Below are 21,096 nucleotides of genomic sequence, written 5' to 3' on the forward strand. Positions count from 1 at the left end.
GAGGGAGCTGAATAAAGAGAGAACTTTTCTGGCCTAACATCACTCCGCCTCTAGCTGCTGATGCCTTCTCTCTGACAGGATGCACATTCACATGCATCTTTTTTACTGTGTGCAATTCTGAGTTAAAGTCAGTTAAATAAAGAGCAGAAAATCTGAAGCAACTATTTTAAACCTTTTAACTATTTTAAACGTGGTTCACATCCTCTGTAGCCTCTGCACACTGCCTATTCATAACCCAGCTATAACAGATTAGCATTCAACTGCTATATTTAACATTACTTAACTCATGTCTGTGTGGATATGTGTGTCTGTGTTGCTATCCCCCTTTTTCTCCCCAAAAATGGTAACACACCCACATCGAATGAGAGGGCTCCTTTGAGAAATGTGTTTCTCGGGTTCTCACGGTGTAAAAGTGACGCTATCGCTAAACTCCGAGAATCAGCAGCTCTGTCTGCATTACATGGTGCTTTGCCCAACCTCTGTGTGTGTGTGTGTGTGTGTGTGTGTGTGTGTGTGTGTGTGTGTGTGTGTGTGTGTGTGTGTGCGCGTGCGTGCATGGACAATTTAGTTTACTATGTATATGTGTGTGAATTTGAGACTTAAATAGTGAATGACACTCTTTATGAGACCCCTGTCCATTCCTGTGGTGAAAACATGGAAAGACTGTTTAACTGCTCATACAGCCAGAGGTCATAGCCAAGTTCAAGTGTGTGTGTGGACTTCCCCATGCTTGTGTCTATGTTTAGATATACAAACCCACTGATAATTTCAAAGGAATGGGTGCCGGTTTGATTGATGGATTGGTTTATCAATATGAGATGGCTGAAGGAATTTCATTTTCCTAGAAGGCAGCCTCACTGTTTGACTACAATAAAATATAATTTTGATAGATTTGCGGCATACAACGTCCTTTCACACAGAAGAGTAAATCACACACAAACGCGCGTGCACACACACACACACACACAAATGTCCATTGTCACTGTTAGCATCATCAGTGATTCAGGTTTTTATCTAAATAAAGTCATATGTCACCATATGGAGAAAGCGTTAATGCCACATGTGAATGAATACAAGTTTTTATTGGTGCCGGTGGATTAAATCTACTATTTATAGGCTAAAAACACATTTAGAGTCCTCAGTAACAATTGAGTGCACTAAAAAGTTTTTAGAGACTTCAGATGTTCAGCTTGTTTTATTTCGTAAGGATTTTGTTACAGTCAAAAGCTCACAGAATAAGAGTAAATGCACATGTTTAAGTGAATGTGATTAACTTATTATAGTGGTGAAAAAAAGAGTTTAAAAAGTCAAGTGAAAAGCAAAAGGAGCATTATTGTCTGTACAACATAATGATGCGACCCCCAGCAGCCTCAGTGTGATGACAGGAATCTGGAAAATTACATCTTGTATCATTTTCCAAGAATAAGGGACACATCCTTCAACCATGAATGGAATTTTTGAGTTTTTATGTCTTTAATTGTAACGTATGGACATGTGGCACAGTGAGGAGATTTGTATTTCCTCACTTTTTTCTTCATTTTCCATCAAGTGAAGGATATTTGGGTAATGCCACTCATCTTTTTACAAATTCAAGTTACAGCAGCTTTTGAATGCAGGGGGGACATAGAGTTAAACGCATTCCCTACGAGTTCTGTTAATCTTAGATATGGGCTCGAGCACTTGTGGAGCTTCCAGAAGCAACACCCAGGAATCAACAAAATAAAATGTTTTCAACTTTTTTTCGATCAACTGAAATTTTGTGGCCTCTGGGTTAACAGGATGTTGTCTGTGAAAGAGCATCCACTGAGGCTGACCACTGATGCGAGGCCCGTCCAGCAGCAAAATGGACAGAATGAAACTGACAACGCAGAGGTGCGGTTGTCCCTGCGTCATCCCTGACCATGTTAAAACTCTGTGTGTGTGTGTGTGTGTGTGTGTGTGTGTGTGTGTGGGTGTCTCTGTGTGTGTGTGTGTGTGTGTGTGTGTGTGTGTGTGTGTGCTTGCGTTCAGAGTGAGGTCAGACTGCAAATATAGCCTCTTCTGTCTTCAACTTAACGTCCAGACAGCCTGTGTCTGACAGGGAAAAACATTAAAGTCTCTGACTTTTTTGGTCAAAATACAACAGGAGAGACAAGCGGGAAGGAGGGGGGAGAAAGGGGGAGGAGAATGAAGAATGAGTGTGTGTGTAAAGGGGGTAGGAGGGTTAATAATTTCAGCCATGCCTAAAAATAGGAATCTTGGATTTAAAAAAAAAAAAAAAAAAATAGAACAATTTTGAAAAAAATAAAAGAAGCTGCTCTGCTAAAAATCACAGCTCCATAGCAGCCATTTGGACGATGTGATGGTGGAGCCTGGGAAAGTTGTGTACTAGCATGTCTGTGTGTGTATCAGTGTATGTGTGAAAATGTAGCCCTAAATTGAATGATTGAAGTTCTTACTTGCATTTAGGCACAAAACGGTTGGAAAGCAGTTATGTTGAGGCTGCTAATGCCTGGTCTGTCCCTGCGTTTACCTCATTTGGCCTGTCCGGGTCTAACCTAAATTCGTTTGGTTCAGCCAAGTATGGTCTGGACTGGTTCACGGTTCTGTCAAATCCTCCCCTGCCCTTTACTGACTCACGAGAAGACATTTGGGGATTTTCAGATAAAGACAGATTGAGAGAGAAAAGTGAAACATATCTAAGTTAAGTCACATAAAATATGTTGGAAATGAAAACACGTTAGATGAAACTTCGATGCTCAGGAACGTGAGGAATGTTAGCCCACCAGTCTCCATTTCAGTGCATTTAGTCTGCATTCTAATTTGATATCTGGTCCATGGCTGTCTCAAAGAGCACGTCTAATGTGCTAAAAAGAGATTCATTTAAATGTTATTTTTACCAGCTGGTTTATCTGTACTTGTTCTACAGCGTGCGGCAGGACTTAGTCACAGAGTCGCAGACTGAATGTCTCTTCATGTCCAGCTTCAGAGCCTTATGAGTTTTTTGTGTTATGTTGTTAAGGATGATTACCAGTTGCCAGTGTGCAAAGTAATTCTGTTATGAGTAGTGCTGTAACTAAGTGGTGGCAAAGGAAACACTGTTTCATTCAACATAATTGCATGAAATAATCCTGACTTTCACAGTCATCAAAAGGATGTAACTTTTATATATAGTTTGTTAGCTACTGTTAAGGTTTCCTTATTTATATACACTTCACTTCATATTTAGAGCAGATTTGAACCAAATTCTGCCACGTATAGAAAAAACATGAAGCTACACACGTTGAACATTACATGATATGAAACAAGTGCAAATGGAGAATACCCAGGATTCTTAGTCTGCTATCTTTCAAAAATGAAAGATTTATTTCCCACTGATCTGGGCTTAGTGCCCTGACAGAAGCCTTTCCTGAAGAAATGTGGCATTGGCAGAATCATGCTTTGGATTTGTTTTTCTGTGACTGGGAAAGAGAGAATAGTCAGGTACAGAGATGTTTTAATAAAAACTTGCTGCATAGTCCTCAGAACCTCAGACATTGCCACAGACAAGGGTCCAAAACACAAGGCCAAGACAGCAGTGAAATTTACTGGGGACGACTCTGTCAAGTCCTTCAAGTGACCCAGTGAAAGTCATGAGTTAAACCTGAACCTATTTAGACCCCCAACAATGGTCGTCCAGTGACAGTTGCAGGATAACCTGAGAGTAGGGATGGGTATTGATAAGATTTTCACGATTCCGATTCCATTTTCGATTCTGTTTAACGATTCGATTCTTTATCGATTCTCTTATCGATTCTTTTTTTTTTTTTTAAAAGGAGAACACTAAGGTCGATTAGCTTACAACTGTTTTATATCTTCTCTTTGAACAAGAGTAACATGGTCTTACAAACCCAACAGTGAGATAAGAGATCCACAGCCTACGGCTCTTCAATGGGGTGTCACAGGGTCCCCAGGAAAAAAATTTTTTAAATGTAAAATAATAAAATAAATATTCTTCTGTAGCAATAACAAAGTGTAACATAAATTATTCTGTAGCAATTACACAAGAATATCCAGTAATGTCCCTGCCGACAATTAAACACATTCACTTACTGAAAATCGGGGCATCTGCTGTGGCAAATGGGTTCAAGCCTTTTACCACAAACTTAGTCACTGCTCGGTGACATTCGTCTATCCTGGCCTGAAAGGAGACGCTACCGGTAGACTGCAGGGAGAACTGCCAGCATCTGAGGCAGCCAGACTCTGTCTGTCTCTCTTATCATGGTCACCTAAATGCACAGTAATGGCAGGTTTTGTAATAAGGCAGATCGCGCTAACATAAATATGCACTCTTAGTTGATTATTTACCTGCCGCATTAACGGGAGAGGACGTGCAAACGTTACCGCTGCTGCTGGGTTGAGATTCACGAGTCCGGAGCGGAATTAAAAACACGACATTCATTTAAGGTTATCACGTGTTTTGTCAGCAAATGCTTTTGCATATTCGTAGTGTTTCCTCCCTTAAATGAAATATTTACTTTTCAAGTATTGCAAGTTGCCCTTTTGTCATCCGTTCTCCTAAAGTATAACCAAACTTTTGAGCGTTTGAGCCACTTAGGCACCATGTTTCCTGCCAGGTAAATGACGCTCCGCAACGTGGTGACGTGATTCGGGGCGACTGGAATCGATAAGGGAATCGTTTGCAAAAATGGCAAACAATTCCAAGGAATTGAAACAGTGGGAACCGGTTCTCAACAAGAACCGGTTTTCGATACCCATCCCTACCTGAGAGAGCTCAATGCTTTATCTAATTTCAGTTATGTATATAATTGATTCATTTTCAATATTCCGTTGTTAAGTTGTTAATTTAAAAACGGTTTAAAAATTTTCAAAAACCCCTCTGTCCCTTTTCAAAAGCAGAGCTAGGTGTTATTTGAATTTATCAGGTAGAGATTGGTTTATGAGTGCAAGTTTTTAACAAAGGTGTTGTAATGGAGGAGGTCACTGTAAGTGGGATGGACTTGACCTCCTGACTATGACTGATGTAGATGATAAGGTGCTGACTCTAAGAATCCACAATCTCAACAGGGTTGTCCGATAAGAACAGATGGCATATCCACAAAATCCACTGCCACTCAGGTATCTGTCGTTCACTCATTTATTTAGCAAGAATCCGAAGCACACATCCATAATGTGAGTGAGGGGATTTAACAGACTGTAAAATGCTATATGCCGTGTGGTGAGTGATGGTGTGGTTTCTGTTGGAAAGAACATAAAAGTCTTCCATAATTAGGTGAACAGAGTGAATTAAATGTGTAATACAACAATACAAACAATACTGGATAGTGGAACATTCAACCAAAATAAGGGAGTGTCAACAAATGCTAATTTTACTATTTACATAAATCCTAACTAGGCACTTTACATTAGAGCTAACATGAGAAATTAGTGACGGTCCCTTAATGACCGCACGGCAGAGGCTGCTTCGCAGTAAACGGCAGTAACAATCGGTAAACAAAGTGTGCGCCAAGGATTAAACAAGGGAGGATAATGGCCGCAGCAAAGAACAAACACGATAAAACACAGAAACTTACAGTCTCATGGACGCACACCACTAACAGCATTAGAGGAATGAAAATCCACACGGTGAGTAAAACTCTGCTGACTCTTCCCACCTGCAGCTCCGACCGAACTCTCTGCGTCGACATGTGCGTAATGATGAGGTAGAATTGTGTCTTCTGATTGGTGAAGAGAATGGGTTGCCTCACCGCTCATTGGCTAAACGGCAGCCGTATGCTGATATCTTACTCCGCAGATGCGGCTCCGTTCGTGAGTTCTGCGAACTGGCTGGCCTTTTGTACAGCCGCCCCCAACTTTGCGGCGCAAAGGTGCACTTCACTTAGGAAGGTCAGGCAGTAGACTCCGGTGGAAGAGCTGGAAGTCTGATAAGTCGTCCCACTGATCGTGTATATGTCTTGTCTCCAACCTGTATCTGAACGGTTCGAACCCTGCCATCTGCTCCAGGGATTACTTGGCTGACCTTACCAACTGGCCATAGGGCACGAGGGAGCTGCTGGTCCACAATGAGAACGATAGTGCCAACAGTCAACTCATCTCTTTCCTGCTGCCATTTGTGCCGCATCTGGAGTGAAGGTAGATAATTCCGGATGTAGTGGATCCAGAATTGATCCGCCAAGGCTTGACATTGTCTCCACCTACGACGGCTCAGGAGTTCGGCTTCTGGGTAGACGACCTGTGGCATACCGGAATTAGGCCGCCCCATCAACAACATGTTGGGAGTGATCGGATCAACGTCTGCTACGTCTGAGGAGACATAACCTAGCAGCTTAGAGTTGATGATGCTCTCTACCTCGCTGAGTATCGTCCTAAAGACTTCCTCGGTGACATGCTGCGAGCCGAGAATGGTATGCAGCGCAGACTTGATGGAACGAATCTCCCGTTCCCAGGAACCACCAAAATGTGGAGCCTGTGGAGGGTTGAAACGAAAATGAATCTGCTGGCTGGCCAACTGTGACTTCAGAGCTGGGCCGAGTGCGTTGAAAGCCTCCTGGAGTTCAGAGCTACCACCTCTGAAGTTGGTACCTTGATCCGACAGCAGTTCGAAGGGCTTCCCACGTCTCGAGATGAAACGACGCAGTCCCATCAGGAATGAGTCAGTGTCCATGCTGGCAAGCAGATCAAGGTAGACTGCGTGGGTCGTTAGGCATTTGAAGATGATCCCCCACCGTTTCTCTGTACGCCGCCCCATCTTGACAAGGTATGGGCCAAAGCAATCCACCCCAGTTGAATAGAAGGCTGGGCGATGAAGTCTTAAACTGGATAATGGAAGGTCAGCCATCTTGGGAATGACCGGCTGGCTGCGCCACCTCCTGCATTCAGGACAGTTGTACTGGTGCTTCCGGACGGCCTCTCGTCCTCGAAGTATCCAGAATCTGCGCCGGAGCTCAGCAAAGACCCTCTCGGAGCCCGGGTGAGCAAGCTGGCGATCGCAATCCTGGACGATGAGCTTTGTGATAGGATGCTGAGGGTCAAGAACGACAGGATGCAAGATGTCTTGACTGAGGGTTTCACATCTGCGAAGCCGCCCCCCTACCCGAATCAGTTGAGCCTCTGGGTCATACTCAGGAGCTAAGGCAAGTAGGCGACTGCTGGCAGCTACCGGTTTGTGAGATGACAGCCGAACAAAATCTTCAGGGAAACTGTCTTCCTGTACCTTCCGGAGGAGTGCTAACTCCGCTTGCCTGTAATCCTCTGCCGTGGGTGTCGAGTCAGCAGCTGTCCCATGGACAGCTCGAACGTAAGCTTCCAGCAAGGTCTGGTAGCCACTGAAAGAACCAACATCAGGTAGATGTGGATCAGGTATTCTGGTGATGTTCCCACAGAAGCTCTCCTTCCGCAGCTCTGATGAATCATCAAGGGAAACGTGGTTCGGGAGCTCCGGGCAGTATGATGCCGCCTGCCAGAGAAAAGGTGGGCCCCGGCGCCACCGATGATGAGAGGTGAGCTGTGAGAGCCGTAATCCTCGAGTGATGTCGTCGGCAGGATTGTCGCCTGATCTGACATATCTCCACAGGCTCCCTTCAGTTAGCTCTTGAATATCTGCAACTCTAGAGCCCACAAAGATCTTGTAGCGGCAGGATTGGGACTGGAGCCAGTTCAGGACTGTAGTGGAGTCGGTCCAATAGACAATGCTTGAGATATGAAGGGTGAGTTCCCTCTTGAGGATGGCAGCAAGCTGGGCTCCCACATGAGCAGCACAGAGCTCCAACCTCGGAATGGACTGTTGACGGACGGGAGCAACTCGAGATCGGGCAGCTAGGAAGGCTACCTGGATTCCCCCCATATGATCTTCTGTCCGAAGGTAGGCTACAGCTCCATATGCCTTCTCAGATGCATCGGAGAAGATGTGGATGCTCTGCTTGCAAAGGGATGGGTCTGTCTCTGGCTGCACGTAACAACGTGGCAGGGAGACATCAGGGAGCTGAATCAATTCACTTTCCCATGCATGCCACAGCTGCAGCAGGTCGATTGGCAGATTTGGATCATCCCAGTCTCTCCTTTTCCTCCAGAGATGCTGCACCAGGATTTTGGCCCGAGTGGTGTAAGGAATGAGAAGGCCAAGCGGATCATACTGCTTGGCCAGAACCCGATAGATGTTGCGCATTGTGGGCTCCACCAACTGCTCAGTGTGCCGAATCTGATATCTGAGCTCGTCAGACTGACAGTGCCATTGCAGGCCCAGAGTCCGCTCTGGTACATCAGTCCCATCGGGGGAAAACCACAGTTCACTGCTCTGTGAGACTGATCCAGGTGGCATATGACTGATGAGTTCTGGGTAGTTGGAAGCTCACTGTCGTAATTCGAAGCCACCGGTGAGCAGCAACTGCTGGATTTTGTTAACCAGTTGCTGGGCTTCGGGAAATGATGCGAAGCTCTGGAGGAGATTGTCAACATAGAAACATTTCTCCACTGTGTGACGGGTATCCTCGCTGGGGCTGCTGTGATCCAGAACGTGCCGCTGCAGAGCATAGGTGGCACAGCAGGGACTGCATGTCGTCCCGAAAGGCAACACTTGCCATTCGTAAACCTCTGGTTGCCTCGTGCGATCCATATCTCTCCAGAGGAACCGGAGGAAGGGCTTGTCCTGAGTCAAGAGGCGGACCTGATGAAACATCCCCTTGATGTCACTGCTCACTGCAATGGGATACTCCCGGAAGCGAAGTAACACACCCAGGAGCGTCGAGCCCAGGGTAGGACCAGGTAGGAGATGCTGATTCAGGCTGTTACCATTGTGCACGAAAGAACAGTTGAAGACCACGCGATCCTTGCCATTATGCTGAACCATGTGGTGTGGTATGTACCAGGTGCTACCATCCATCTCCATGTCTGCGATGGTCAGTTTACTCACATAGCTTGCATCCACCAGCTTCTGAATTTCCTGGTTATAGGTGGCTGCTTGTACAGGCGTCTTCAGGAGGCGCTTCTCCGTAGCTCGCAGGTGACCCAAGACAGAGTCCTTAGTGGAATGAAGCGGGACTGGTTCCTCTTTCCACAGCAACGGGGTGGCATACCGGTTGATACCATCCACCTCCACTCTAATGGTCTTCTCCTCTAGCATCTTGACAGCCATGGTATCCTGTTTTGAACGTGTGGCCACCTTCTCATTCTGGTATGGGAGAACATCCATCTGCCAGAGCTTGGCTACATTACTGAGAAGTTCAGCACTGGGAGTCAGGGTGCTTGTGAGTAGACACTGAGGAGTGGAGGCTTGATGTAGAAGAACCTTGGCTGGACCCTGCAGAGTCCAACCCAGCCGTGTCTTGAGTGCAGCTGGTCCTCCCCGTGGACCCAGATGGACAGGCTCTATTGGAGTCAGGAGATGTGGGTAGTCAGAGCCAATCAGCAATAATGGTTGAGCTTGGTGGAACGAATGAAGTGGAAGACTTCGCAGGTGGCGGTAGGACCTTTGCAGTGCATCAGCTGGATGTGAGTGTTTGGCAAGCCCAAGCTCAGTGGCAGTGAATGCTCTTTGGATCCGGAACCGTCTCCGAGGGTCAGTGGCGGAGGCTATAGAGAAGGAAACGGAATGTCCTTCCACCGTTCTAATATCTTGTCGGATGGTTCGGAGCGCCAACTCCTCCCTCTTTCCCTGAAGGCCCAGCTCTTGGGCAGCACTGTGAAGAAGGATTGTGCGCTCTGACCCATCATCTAGGATGGCATATGTCTCTAGCTTCATTTTGCCATTATAGAGGCACACCCTGACCATTTTCAGTGTCACACAGCTGGTCCCCCATGTTGGATCAACGTAGTATGTGACGGGTTGGACAGCTTCCTCCGCCGGTCTGTCAGAACTAGTGGATCGCGATGCATTAATCTCATGGAGTGTCTCCAAATGCACCTGATTGCATTGCTGGCATCTAGCCTTCAGGTAGCATTGCGCCTCTGGATGGTCCCTTCCACATCTCCAGCACCGCTTGCCTGTCTGAATCCAAGACAACTTCTGCTCTATATTGAGCTTCTTGAAATCTGTGCACTGATTGAAATAGTGCTGAAGATTATTACAGAAGGGGCAGAATTTCTTTGGCTTCCCCAATTTGGAAACTGGACGTGATGCCTGTTTTGGAGGCTCTGGGCCTTTAGCAGGAGGGTCGTAGCCCAATAAGACGGTTGTGGTTGCCGCTGCAGATCTCTGCTTGGGTCTGGCACCCTTCCCACGATCCACACGTGGCTCTCGAGGTTGCTGATGATGATGGAAATACACATCATCATCTTGGATGCGGACTTCATATTCAAGCCACTCTGCCAAATCTGCTAAGGTTGGGATGGGTGTCTGAAGAGGATTGATGAACCGCTTAAACTGCACTCGAAGACTGTGTGGCAGTTTGGACAGCAGTCTGGTGACGTGTGACCCACACTCTAGTTCTGCTCTCCCCTCTTTCCCAAGCTGTTCTAACATTCCCACGAGAGCCCTCACTTTCAGGGCGAAAAGACGGAACGCTCGGCTGTCACCACTTCGCACCGGAGACTCTGACAACACGTCAGTGATCCGCTGCAGGGCAAGTTTGTGAGGTTGACCATACAGCTCTATCAGGGATGACATGGTCTGGCTGTATGGATAGCGACTATTGCTGTAGGAATCGGCAATAAGGAGGGCGTCTTCCAACTTGAGGTGATCGACTAGGATCTGGTACTTGAAACGTTCAGTTGCATCGTGAGGCAGGATATTGTCAAGGGCCATTCACAAACGAGCGAACTGGCTGGGGTCATCAGACGTGAAGTATGGAATGTGTGGTGTTGGTCCCCGGTACACGGTCTCTGTACTTGGTAGAGGTTCGTGCTGACCATATTTCCTCCAGGCTTTGGAATCAGTTGGCGGCCAGCGAGGCGGGTCCCCAGTCATCTCCCGGAAGCTTTCTGGTTGTTGGCGCTGAAAGGTGTATGGCTCTGCATATTCAGGGGTGACCTGCCTCTTCACACATGCTCCAGGCCCATACTCGTCCTTCACGTTAATTTTCCCGACCTGTTCAGTCACAGGAAGTTGACTGTACTGATAAGGTGACGTACATCTGAAAGGACCTGAGGCTGCTGCACTAGCAGGAATTTCTGATACCGGAGGTGGTGGAACAGGGAATGGCTCAGCACTCTGAGGATCAAGTGGAAGTGATGCCTCTGGCCAAGGTAAATCCTGTATGTCATCCTCTGGTATGTGAAAGGAACGTACCGTGTGTGGGTAGTGTCTGGAGGCATGGTCAGGATGAGGAGACTGAGGCATGGAATCAGTCCACAAGGACTGCCTCTGGTCCTGGGTACTGGGGCTTAATGCAGAAGGTTGGGGAGCTGGTGACGTCTGGAGGGCTGAGGACCGGAGAGAGAGGGCACCAAGCAGAGTCTGAACCTCTCGTCTGAGCTGATTATTATCTTCCTGCATTTCTCTCAGTGCTGATAATACCACGTCTGAGGTGCCATGCTGAGAAGTCTGGTCAGCTGGAGTGGCTGAGGTGTTGGGATGTGCCCCATGGTCATCAGGGGACTGGTTGTGCGACACATGCACCTGTGGTAGTGATCTCCTTGGCAACTGCACCAAGAAGTCATCGAGGTAACGAGGCCGATGACCATCGCGACGAGGACGAGGAGTGGATGAGAAAGCCATCTTGCCTGTGAAACTGTAACTCCGGCTCGAAGGACCATGTAATGGAGGAGGTCACTGTAAGTGGGATGGACTTGACCTCCTGACTATGACTGATGTAGATGATAAGGTGCTGACTCTAAGAATCCACAATCTCAACAGGGTTGTCCGATAAGAACAGATGGCATATCCACAAAATCCACTGCCACTCAGGTATCTGTCGTTCACTCATTTATTTAGCAAGAATCCGAAGCACACATCCATAATGTGAGTGAGGGGATTTAACAGACTGTAAAATGCTATATGCCGTGTGGTGAGTGATGGTGTGGTTTCTGTTGGAAAGAACATAAAAGTCTTCCATAATTAGGTGAACAGAGTGAATTAAATGTGTAATACAACAATACAAACAATACTGGATAGTGGAACATTCAACCAAAATAAGGGAGTGTCAACAAATGCTAATTTTACTATTTACATAAATCCTAACTAGGCACTTTACATTAGAGCTAACATGAGAAATTAGTGACGGTCCCTTAATGACCGCACGGCAGAGGCTGCTTCGCAGTAAACGGCAGTAACAATCGGTAAACAAAGTGTGCGCCAAGGATTAAACAAGGGAGGATAATGGCCGCAGCAAAGAACAAACACGATAAAACACAGAAACTTACAGTCTCATGGACGCACACCGCTAACAGCATTAGAGGAATGAAAATCCACACGGTGAGTAAAACTCTGCTGACTCTTCCCACCTGCAGCTCCGACCGAACTCTCTGCGTCGACATGTGCGTAATGATGAGGTAGAATTGTGTCTTCTGATTGGTGAAGAGAATGGGTTGCCTCACCGCTCATTGGCTAAACGGCAGCCGTATGCTGATATCTTACTCCGCAGATGCGGCCCCGTTCGTGAGTTCTGCGAACTGGCTGGCCTTTTGTACAGGTGTTAAACAAATAAATAAATAAAACTACTTCCCAATATTGATCATGAAATTTATCTGATTTATAAGTCAGTGAGTCTGACCTGCTTTCAACAGATTTAGAAGGAAAAGTGTCAAATGCTACCTTTAGTTAATGCTGCAGACGACACATAATCCTGCAGAGTTGTATCTGCTTCTCTTCCTTGCATTGCTTATTTGGCTTTTAAAATGTTTGTACAGGCATGGACTGTGTGTCATTGCTGTGCCGTCAGGAATTGTTATGTGATACGCCGTTTAGAGAAGCAAGGAGGACTCTTGGTTTATGAGTCACTTGCATATTGACAGCTCTAAACACTTTGTCGGGGCCGTTGGGGAGGGTGTAAACATGCAAGGTAATGTGTTTTACAGCAATGATGCACAAAGAATAAAAGGGTGATTTCGGGTGTATCTTTCAGAGGAAGCCACAGTTCTTTGGAATCATCTACACCATTATGGAATGCTGTAGAACACATTCACAGGAATGTTTTATTTAATAGATAAACATATACACACTTGTCAAGTGGTTGCGAGTTAGTGGTTGTGGTTTAGTTACAAATATACATATAAGACGTGAATACAAAAAACAGCATCGGCTGTATGTTCTTGAGCATTACGAAATATATTTGAATCATCAAAATGCTTACATGTAACATCAGTTTGGATTAAATTAGGCCTCAGTCACCCGGGCCTAGAGACCGGTCAGGGACCTCCTGACATGTCTGGATTCTAGAAAAATGTGGATTCCCCAACCAATTGGCAGCTAGTTGCTGGAGGCTTCTGGCTGTATTTGGGTGAAGTTGGTCTTAAAAAGATTACTGCCCAAAAAACCTCCCAGTGATTGCTTTTATTACTTGTAGCTTGCATTAAAGACGTCGATTTGTGGGCAAAGACTTTGTAACTAACCACCAAACAGCAGTGAATCTTAAAAAAAAAGTGCAATGCAAACCAGAAACAGAATATTCACTTTTAACATAAAAGTTGTGCCTTACCACTAAAACCAATGTTTCAAAAGTTGCAACTTTTACTTTAAATGCAAATGATGCAAACCTCTCACCAACTAGTTGGGGAATACGCATTTGTCTTAGTGACCTGGGATTACCTGGGGTCAGTGACTAGTTTCTAATCCTCCATGCCTGTTTCACAGTTTTCACCGCACCTCCAGCAACCAACCACTCACTAGCCAGATGGGCAATACAAATTTTTCCCTTGCAACCAGTGGTTGCCAGGTAGCTGCCAACTGGTCTCTAGGCCTATGTGACTGATGTCTTGGAGCACAAGACTATTTGCAATTGTTGTTGGTGGAACAAAAGAATGTAAAAAGTAACTGTAGGCTGTGAAAGCAATAAGCACTAATACACTCTAACTTCTTGGCTAAGTAAGCCTGGCCGGAGTGCATCATTGTGCTGCAATTCTGAAGCCACCAGACAATTCTGAACACAAACTGATGGAAAAACACTTCAATAATCTATTGTTCACAGACTTCCCTCTAGTTATTTTCTGACATGTGTAATGTCTTAGAAAAATGATGTTAAATCCCTTCTGGGGTCAGAGAAGAGTGGAAAAAAATCAGCGTGAAATCAAAACGTTTTACTATTGACAACTGAACCACTCTAGACTATTCTGGATTTTAGGCAGAAGTGAACGAGCCAACATTGCAACATTCACACCTCAGTGGGGGTGGGGGGCTGACGAGTGGCAAACAAAAATCTGTTTTTCTATTCACTTTCTGAAATGCTGGCAGAAAAACTGCATTGGCAATGAACATTTCTGGTTTATTGAGGATAGAAGGCAGAAACTGGGAAAAAGGTCTTATCATTTGCAGCATCTTTTAATGACAGCTTTATGAAAAAGTATATGAAAACCATGAACATAGGAAGTACAAGCACCAGTGGACTCATTTGAAAGTCATGAAGACTTAAATTGTACTGATGAAGAATTTTGTAGAAACTTTAACGAACGTAACCCCTGGTATTTGTCTTACTCTGAATTGTTGTGAAGTAAAGAAGGTTCTTAACACAAAATAAGATTATTTTTTGAATTGTTTTGAAAAATATGATGAATTTGATGTTAAATATAGTCATATATAACATCCACAGTAGTAAGAGGTTAACTGCCCTCAGTCTGGTATCAGCAGTGGCCCCTAGGTCATTCTGAAGTCGTCATTTCAATACTATTTGCCTAATCTCAGTACAAGATGGCTGTAGATGATTGCCACTGTATCCGGGAAGTACTGGCCCTTGATGGATGTGGGTCCGAAAAGACCAGCCGATAACACACACTTATGACGTACGTGGCCATGTTTGAGCTCAAATGTGACGTATCATAGTATCATAACATAGTAGTAAGTGCAGGTCATTAATCTCACTATCAGTGGAGAGCGGTGGGCCCGGCAGACTGGAGCTGTGTCTGCTCGAATTCAAGGCTTGACTTTGGTCCACGCCAGAAAAGAGAGCATTTCTTTTAACTTTTCAGGCTTTAACATTCTTGTCTGGCAGCTGTGCAAGCATGTTGTGGAACAGGGCTGAGAACCTCTTAAGCTCCAAATGAGCTGGAAAAGCCAGCTCTGGTCGAGCTCTATAGCTGAGAAGACATGAAGTCGCAGCTTCTCAAAACTCTCTGCAGCACAGTGCGCAACATGTTATATTCTAACTGAAATTGGTGTGACCAGTCCGTTTATAAAGCTCTGTATGTGTTTCTGGAATAATTTGAATAAGTGCCCTCATGAATGCATTTATGCTTTTCATGTAAAAAGTGGCTTTGCTTTACATTTGCATGTTTGAATGAGGAGGAAAGTGTGTGCTGGGGCCGATGGCTTTGTGCAGCCATAATCGCAGCTCTATTAAGTGTTCACTGTGAGCCATGCCACATGTCAGCTGGAGTCAAGCAGCTAGAGAGGGAAGATGGAGTGGCTATAACAGCCTGGGAGAGTGGCTATAACAGCCTGGGAGAGAGGCGAGACGCAGAGTGGGAGAAGGGAGGATGGAGGGGTCAGCAGAGGAGGGAGGTCCAGATAAGTCATCACTTAAGTTGTGGTTTGGGTGCTCTGTTTGTTGTAAGATGCTTTTTAGGCACTTTTGGAAAACAAGGAATCGAGTATAAGATCTGTTTTCTGCCTGAGGATTTAACACTTGTTTAGCAAAACAAACCTTTTATTCTCTGCCAGCTTGGAGATGATATTCTCTATCGGAGAATATTTTATCGACAGAGACTGTGACGCTATTGCAAATTACTACGTATATATTATTGAAAGGCAGTCAGCAGTAGCAGAGAGTTGGTGTCATAGTGGTGAGATTGCACTTTGTGACCTGTGCTCAGTACTCTGAGTCAGCAGGCTGCCTTTGGTTTAAACCAGGGATTTTCCCGCAGCTCAGTCCCTTTGGTTGTGCTCTATCTGTGTTCTATCTCACAGGAGCATATGGAAAAGATTAAATATAACACACTGTAAGAAGAAAAAAAGAAAGAAAGTCGCAGCCACGGCAGTTGAATGCTGAAGCCACGAAACTTCTACCGTATTAAGGGGATGCTGCCCTGCTGAGGTCACTGCTGAGTCGGTTAATATTGAATCAGTTATGTTTGTCTGAAGTTGCCTGAATCTGCACAAAGATATTTTACATACATTGATATTTTACCTGTTAACTTTTTTTATTGGTGTAAGATTTTTCATCAGATTTTAATTTGGCATTCATGGCCATTTCCAAATCAAAGTGTTTTAAGCAGGCTTTAAGTTTCAGTGATTCCCTGTCAGCTACAGAAGGATGGCATTTTATTATAAGATGTAATATTAAACTTTGAATTCAGCTTTAAAGCATTGCATGTATAATTTTTAGTACATCTTTTACTGTAGGCCTCCAGCATGTTCGGACTATGTTGGAAAAACGTCTCTTCAGTCTATCAGTCATCTTGAACACTGAGTACTGGTTTGGTTTTAAGTCTTTAATAAAAATAAAAATAAAAAAATAAAATAAAATTATAAATAAAATAGATTTACTGATTCCTGAATCATATGTATACAGAACTCTGTTTTACAAGATAAAGAAGCAAAGCAAATAAAATACAACAACAGCAGATAAAAAAGGAAATAATTTGTGTTGATTTTTTTTTTAAATGAAATGATTATAAAATTTTGCTATAACATGCATTATAACTCAATATGGTCACGTGATCTACATAATTAAAAGAAGTAAACAACGTAAATCAAAACAGGAACATGTAATTTTGGATTGCAGTGTCAGTAGTTATGCCATTACATTTAGTTCACTAATTACATTAGTAAACTATGCATAATATAGAAGCAAAGTTACTCTCCAGAACTCTTTATATTATCCAGTTTGTTGGAAAATTTGTATTGTAGAGTATTTTAATAACTCGAAAAGCAGATCTGGCTTGTATTTTAATAATTACAGATATCAAATTGAGTAACAATAACAACAAGAGCTGTACTGAAATCCACATTTCATATCACTTCCAACAGAAATTTAGAACTCCGAGACAATAGAAAAAAAAACATTTAAACGTTGGTCAGCTCGGTTTCCCCTCGTGTGTGTCAGAATATGTTTCAGGTAAAGGGGTCCGCAGTGGTCGCTGGCTGTTTCTGAGCTGCAGTCAAGTGTGGAGTGTGTGATGGGGGGTCATCCTGTGGCCATGTGAACAGGAAGGTGCGGGTTCAGTGTGAAGGGCTGAACCTCTGAGCTGTTTATCAGATAGCTAATGAAGCAGAGCGATCCTGAGGGAGGAGGAGTGGGAGAAGGGGAAAAAAGAAGGTAAAAGGTAAAAGAAGGAAAGCGGGTGTAAAGAGGCCGAGAACGAGAAGTTATCGCTGAACGGGCTGAGATGAATAAACCAATCTTCCGTTTCATTCTTCTTTATTCCCACTACAATACGTAGAAAAATACACATCAGAATATTTATTACATGTCCTTGTTAAAAAAAAATCAGCAGAGGCCATATCACTCAGCTCCTGCCGTAAACATTTTCTCTGGCTGCAAGAGAAGCAGACCTACGTTTCCAATTCCCATCATCACAGCCATCCAGTTTACTGCAGGCTACACATCCATCAGTGGGGTTTTTCAGGAAAAGGGAATGAGCCTGCTTCATTACAAGTTCAAATAATCAGCCAGTCAGATGATCAAAACAGTATTACAGTGTAGATGTCAGTGTTTGATACTCCACTGTTTCCAGTGATGCTTATTCCTGCTCACGTCGAAAAGGAAAGCGCTGACATATTTTGGAAATGGCAGACTGGGAACTCACCTCTGATTAAATTCTCAGGATTGATGTCATGTCTGTATTGTTGATATAAATTTAAAATATTGTAGTGTAATATGCTGGCTACTTTTGTGGTAACACTCAATTATTTTGTATAAACTGTTTAATGTAGCAAAAACAACAAGAAAAGAAAGATCTGAATGAAATTGACATCTAAGTTTGCCTTTGCTGTCTAAAGATCTTCAACATACACTGATATAACGGATAAAAGCAAACTCTTCACTCGTCTTCACTCAAGACTCGTGTGCTTCGTGTTTATGAACATGCCGTCGAGCACTTTGGAGCTGGAGCTAAAAGAAGACTGCAGGAATATTGCACAAAAATGTCATAGCTCAATTTATATCCATGATCAATATTTATGCCATTATCCATGGAACAGTTTAGTTTTGACTCAAAAAGATTTAAAAAATGGAATTGAAACTTTTTATTGTTTGATGATTGAATATAAATGCGCCTGTATAGACAGTGAAAGTTTAGAAAACTACAGTTTTGATCTTTATGGACTCCTGTTAAAACATCGGGGTCCTCTGCATCTGCAGTTGTTGCTGTAGTAATAAAACGTTAAAGTGGTTTACACCATTTGACCCACGGGGCTTTCTGCTTTCAAATAATGCATAATCGTGGTCAAAGCCATGGAAAAACATAGCAGTTCACAACATAAAAGGTTTAAACTGTCGGACTGCTAATGAAATATTCTGTTATCTCTTCTGCTTGTTTGTTACTTATGATTTGTCAGAAGCAGCCGTTTGTAAGAGAATTACATTTTCCTGTAAACTTCACAGGCCCAAAATGTGGCAGCAGACTGAATAACATATTCTGATGACGCCCTGGATGCTTTGTTTTGCTGTCAGTTACACGCCGAGTTGCAATTTTTGTCTTGTGTAGCCGTGTGAGAGTCTGGTTTGTTCATCAGAGGCCAGAGGGTGAGAGGTCAGAGGTCAGGCTCAGGGGAGTCATCATTGTTGAGCGCTCAGGTGACCCTGAACGATCCTCAGGTAGAATGGCCCTCGCCTCCCTGAGGAAGTTCATTCCATCACTGCTGGTGTGTTTGCGAGAAGGCATGTGCTTAAACAATGCCACAACAGTGCACAGAAATGTGTGCATACAGTAGTTCAGCATGCAAGCTCACAGCATTACACAACATTTAGAGTAAGAGAAACGGGACTGTTTTTTTTTCTTTTCACTACTGGTGACATTATCATAGAATTGTAAACAAATTAGCAGTCGCTGTTACTTTGATTACTATGAAAATCTGATGCAAAGATTACTATTCCGTGTCACAACTGACTTTCTTTTGACTGTGTCAGTTTTTAAACTGTTGTGAGAAAAAAGTACCACGAACTGGTTTTCGGGGTACTTCTGGGGTTGTATCAGTGCATGTTGGAATCAATCGGGTACTGAACACTGAAACTTAAACCTTTTCACAGATGCACTAAAAGGTTTTACCTTCACGAGATGTCAGGGGTTTTAGTGATCACCCAAATGTCTAGAGGCACGTTTCATTTGTTGTTTCATCAAAGCATCGTATCGAGCAGTTTAACCTTTGTCTTTGTACTGTTTGCAATCTTTTAAACTTCAATGCACAGAAATGTTTGCATCTTTCTGCGCAAGTTTTACTGCAAAACAAAAACGTTGCCAACAAACTGCTGACAGGAAGTTGTAAGTGTTAAATGTGACCCTTTACCCATAGAACTGAGAAAAAAATGATGAGATGTCAGAGACTTTAATCTGCTGATATATTTTATATTTACAAGCCCAGTTGTTGAGCTATTGAAGGGGAAATAATGAAGAGTCGGAGAATACATGACATTCATGACTGTTTATAGCAACTTAATATAACAGCTGGGTTAAATTTCACAGTATTTTTTTCTTCTTCAAATAGTTCAGAATCTGAAGCAAATAAATAAATAAACTGAAATGAGTTAGCACAATTTGAAACAATAGAGTCTCAATTACACACTGATTTTAGTCTTGTTTATATAGAAATTGCATTTAACATGAAAAAATTACGACTAGGCCTTCTGTGTCACTCTCATTCTGTCTTCTTCTGTGATTTTAAAGAGTGGAGACATGAGCGTCTGTTGGTCTGTCTTTGTGTCCCTGGCGAGTTTCTTCTAATCATGCTGGATGTGCCAGGGGTCAGCAGCTCTGACCTGCTGGCTCCAGTTCACCATAAATATTATGGAACCACGCCTTCGCTAGTTGTTTAATATAGCACCGTGTCCGTTAAGGGACCTAAAGTAATAGGTTACGCTGGGGTATCTAAGCTAATAATAACGTTGCCTGCACAGTGTAATTAGGAATAGTAAACACGAGTCAGGATATAAGGTTTTGGAAAATTCATTTGTATTTGAGGAATTTCATCAGCTTCTTTACTTTCACTTTATGTGTCTTAAAATATCTTTGAGTTGTTAGAGTATGTCAGTTGTGCAACGCTGTTGGCCTGAATGCACGTGTATTCATGGCCACGTGTGCATTTTTGTGTGCCAGCAACACAGTGGGCCTGTGGGAGTGCTCTGTCCTCCTTTCCCACAGTATGTGTCCCCTGAGCCCTTGTAGTGACGTCAGGGCAGAGGTATGGGCGAATGCCCCGCTCAGAGGTCGCAGGTTCACTTCCTGTCTGTCAGGGCTGAGTTTGGCACGGTCCAGTGTGGATCACCGAACTGTCTTTATGATCTCTCAGTAGTTTGACCTCTCTGTCTTTGTCTCTGTGTCTGTCTCTTTCAGGCTATGTGGCTGATGCTGCAACAGGAGGAGCCCGAGGATTTCATCATAGCAACAGGGGAGGTGCACAGTGTGAGGGAGTTTGTGGAGAGGGCCTTTGGACGTGTGGGAAAGACCATTGTGTAAGTCAACATATCAGTATTCTTTTTGCAGTCAAAATCACAGATTTGCCTGAGAGGCCTCAATATAAGACACCCCAACCCTATGTCTCTTGTCTTGGAAAGATTCCTCCCATGTTTAACCTGTCATTCACCTCCCCTCTTATGTGCTGTGAGATACTGACATGTGGTGAAGGATGTGTTCGTTTGTGGGGGGGAAAAGGCAGGTGACATGTTTTGTCTGGATGAGACTTTAAGGAAACAAACTACACAAGAAGTAATCACGGCGCTTGAATCTTGGAGCAGGTGTGGGAAACTCTTAGTTCCTGCTAAGATTTCTTTCTTTCCAGGTGGGAGGGAAAGGATGAGAAGGAGGTTGGCCGTTGCCAGGAGACAGGGGTGGTACATGTGAAGGTGGACCCAAAATACTTCCGTCCCACCGAAGTGGTAA

The 21,096-nt window shown here is 44.0% G+C and overlaps 2 protein-coding genes across 3 annotated transcripts in view; one reads left to right on the plus strand and one right to left on the minus strand.

Annotated features, from left to right (window-relative positions):
• The window catches only part of gmds (GDP-mannose 4,6-dehydratase), a 195,315-nt gene that overhangs the window by 136,831 nt on the left and 37,388 nt on the right, over positions 1–21,096 (plus strand). The window contains exons 8-9 of the mRNA XM_082509656.1: positions 20,551–20,669; positions 20,996–21,092. Coding sequence (XP_082365782.1) covers positions 20,551–20,669; positions 20,996–21,092 — 216 coding nt within the window. The remainder of the gene's footprint in view (positions 1–20,550; positions 20,670–20,995; positions 21,093–21,096) is intronic.
• LOC309691748 (uncharacterized protein) lies at positions 8,327–12,482 on the minus strand (the record flags this gene model as incomplete). 2 transcript variants are annotated; one of them, XM_082509650.1, is made up of 3 exons in its annotated part: positions 12,274–12,482; positions 9,068–11,937; positions 8,327–8,857 (listed from the first exon to the last, which is right to left on the minus strand). In XM_082509650.1, exons 2-3 carry the CDS (start codon positions 10,715–10,717, stop codon positions 8,327–8,329), a joined length of 2,181 nt encoding a protein of 726 aa, XP_082365776.1. In that variant the 5' UTR covers positions 10,718–11,937; positions 12,274–12,482. The 2 variants fall into 2 exon arrangements, with proteins under 2 accessions (XP_082365776.1, XP_082365775.1); XM_082509649.1 differs by having other exon boundaries at positions 8,327–11,937; positions 12,274–12,481.

Source organism: Aulonocara stuartgranti (assembly GCF_965226115.1).
Source record: "Aulonocara stuartgranti genome assembly, chromosome: 17".
Lineage (NCBI taxonomy): Eukaryota > Metazoa > Chordata > Actinopteri > Cichliformes > Cichlidae > Aulonocara > Aulonocara stuartgranti.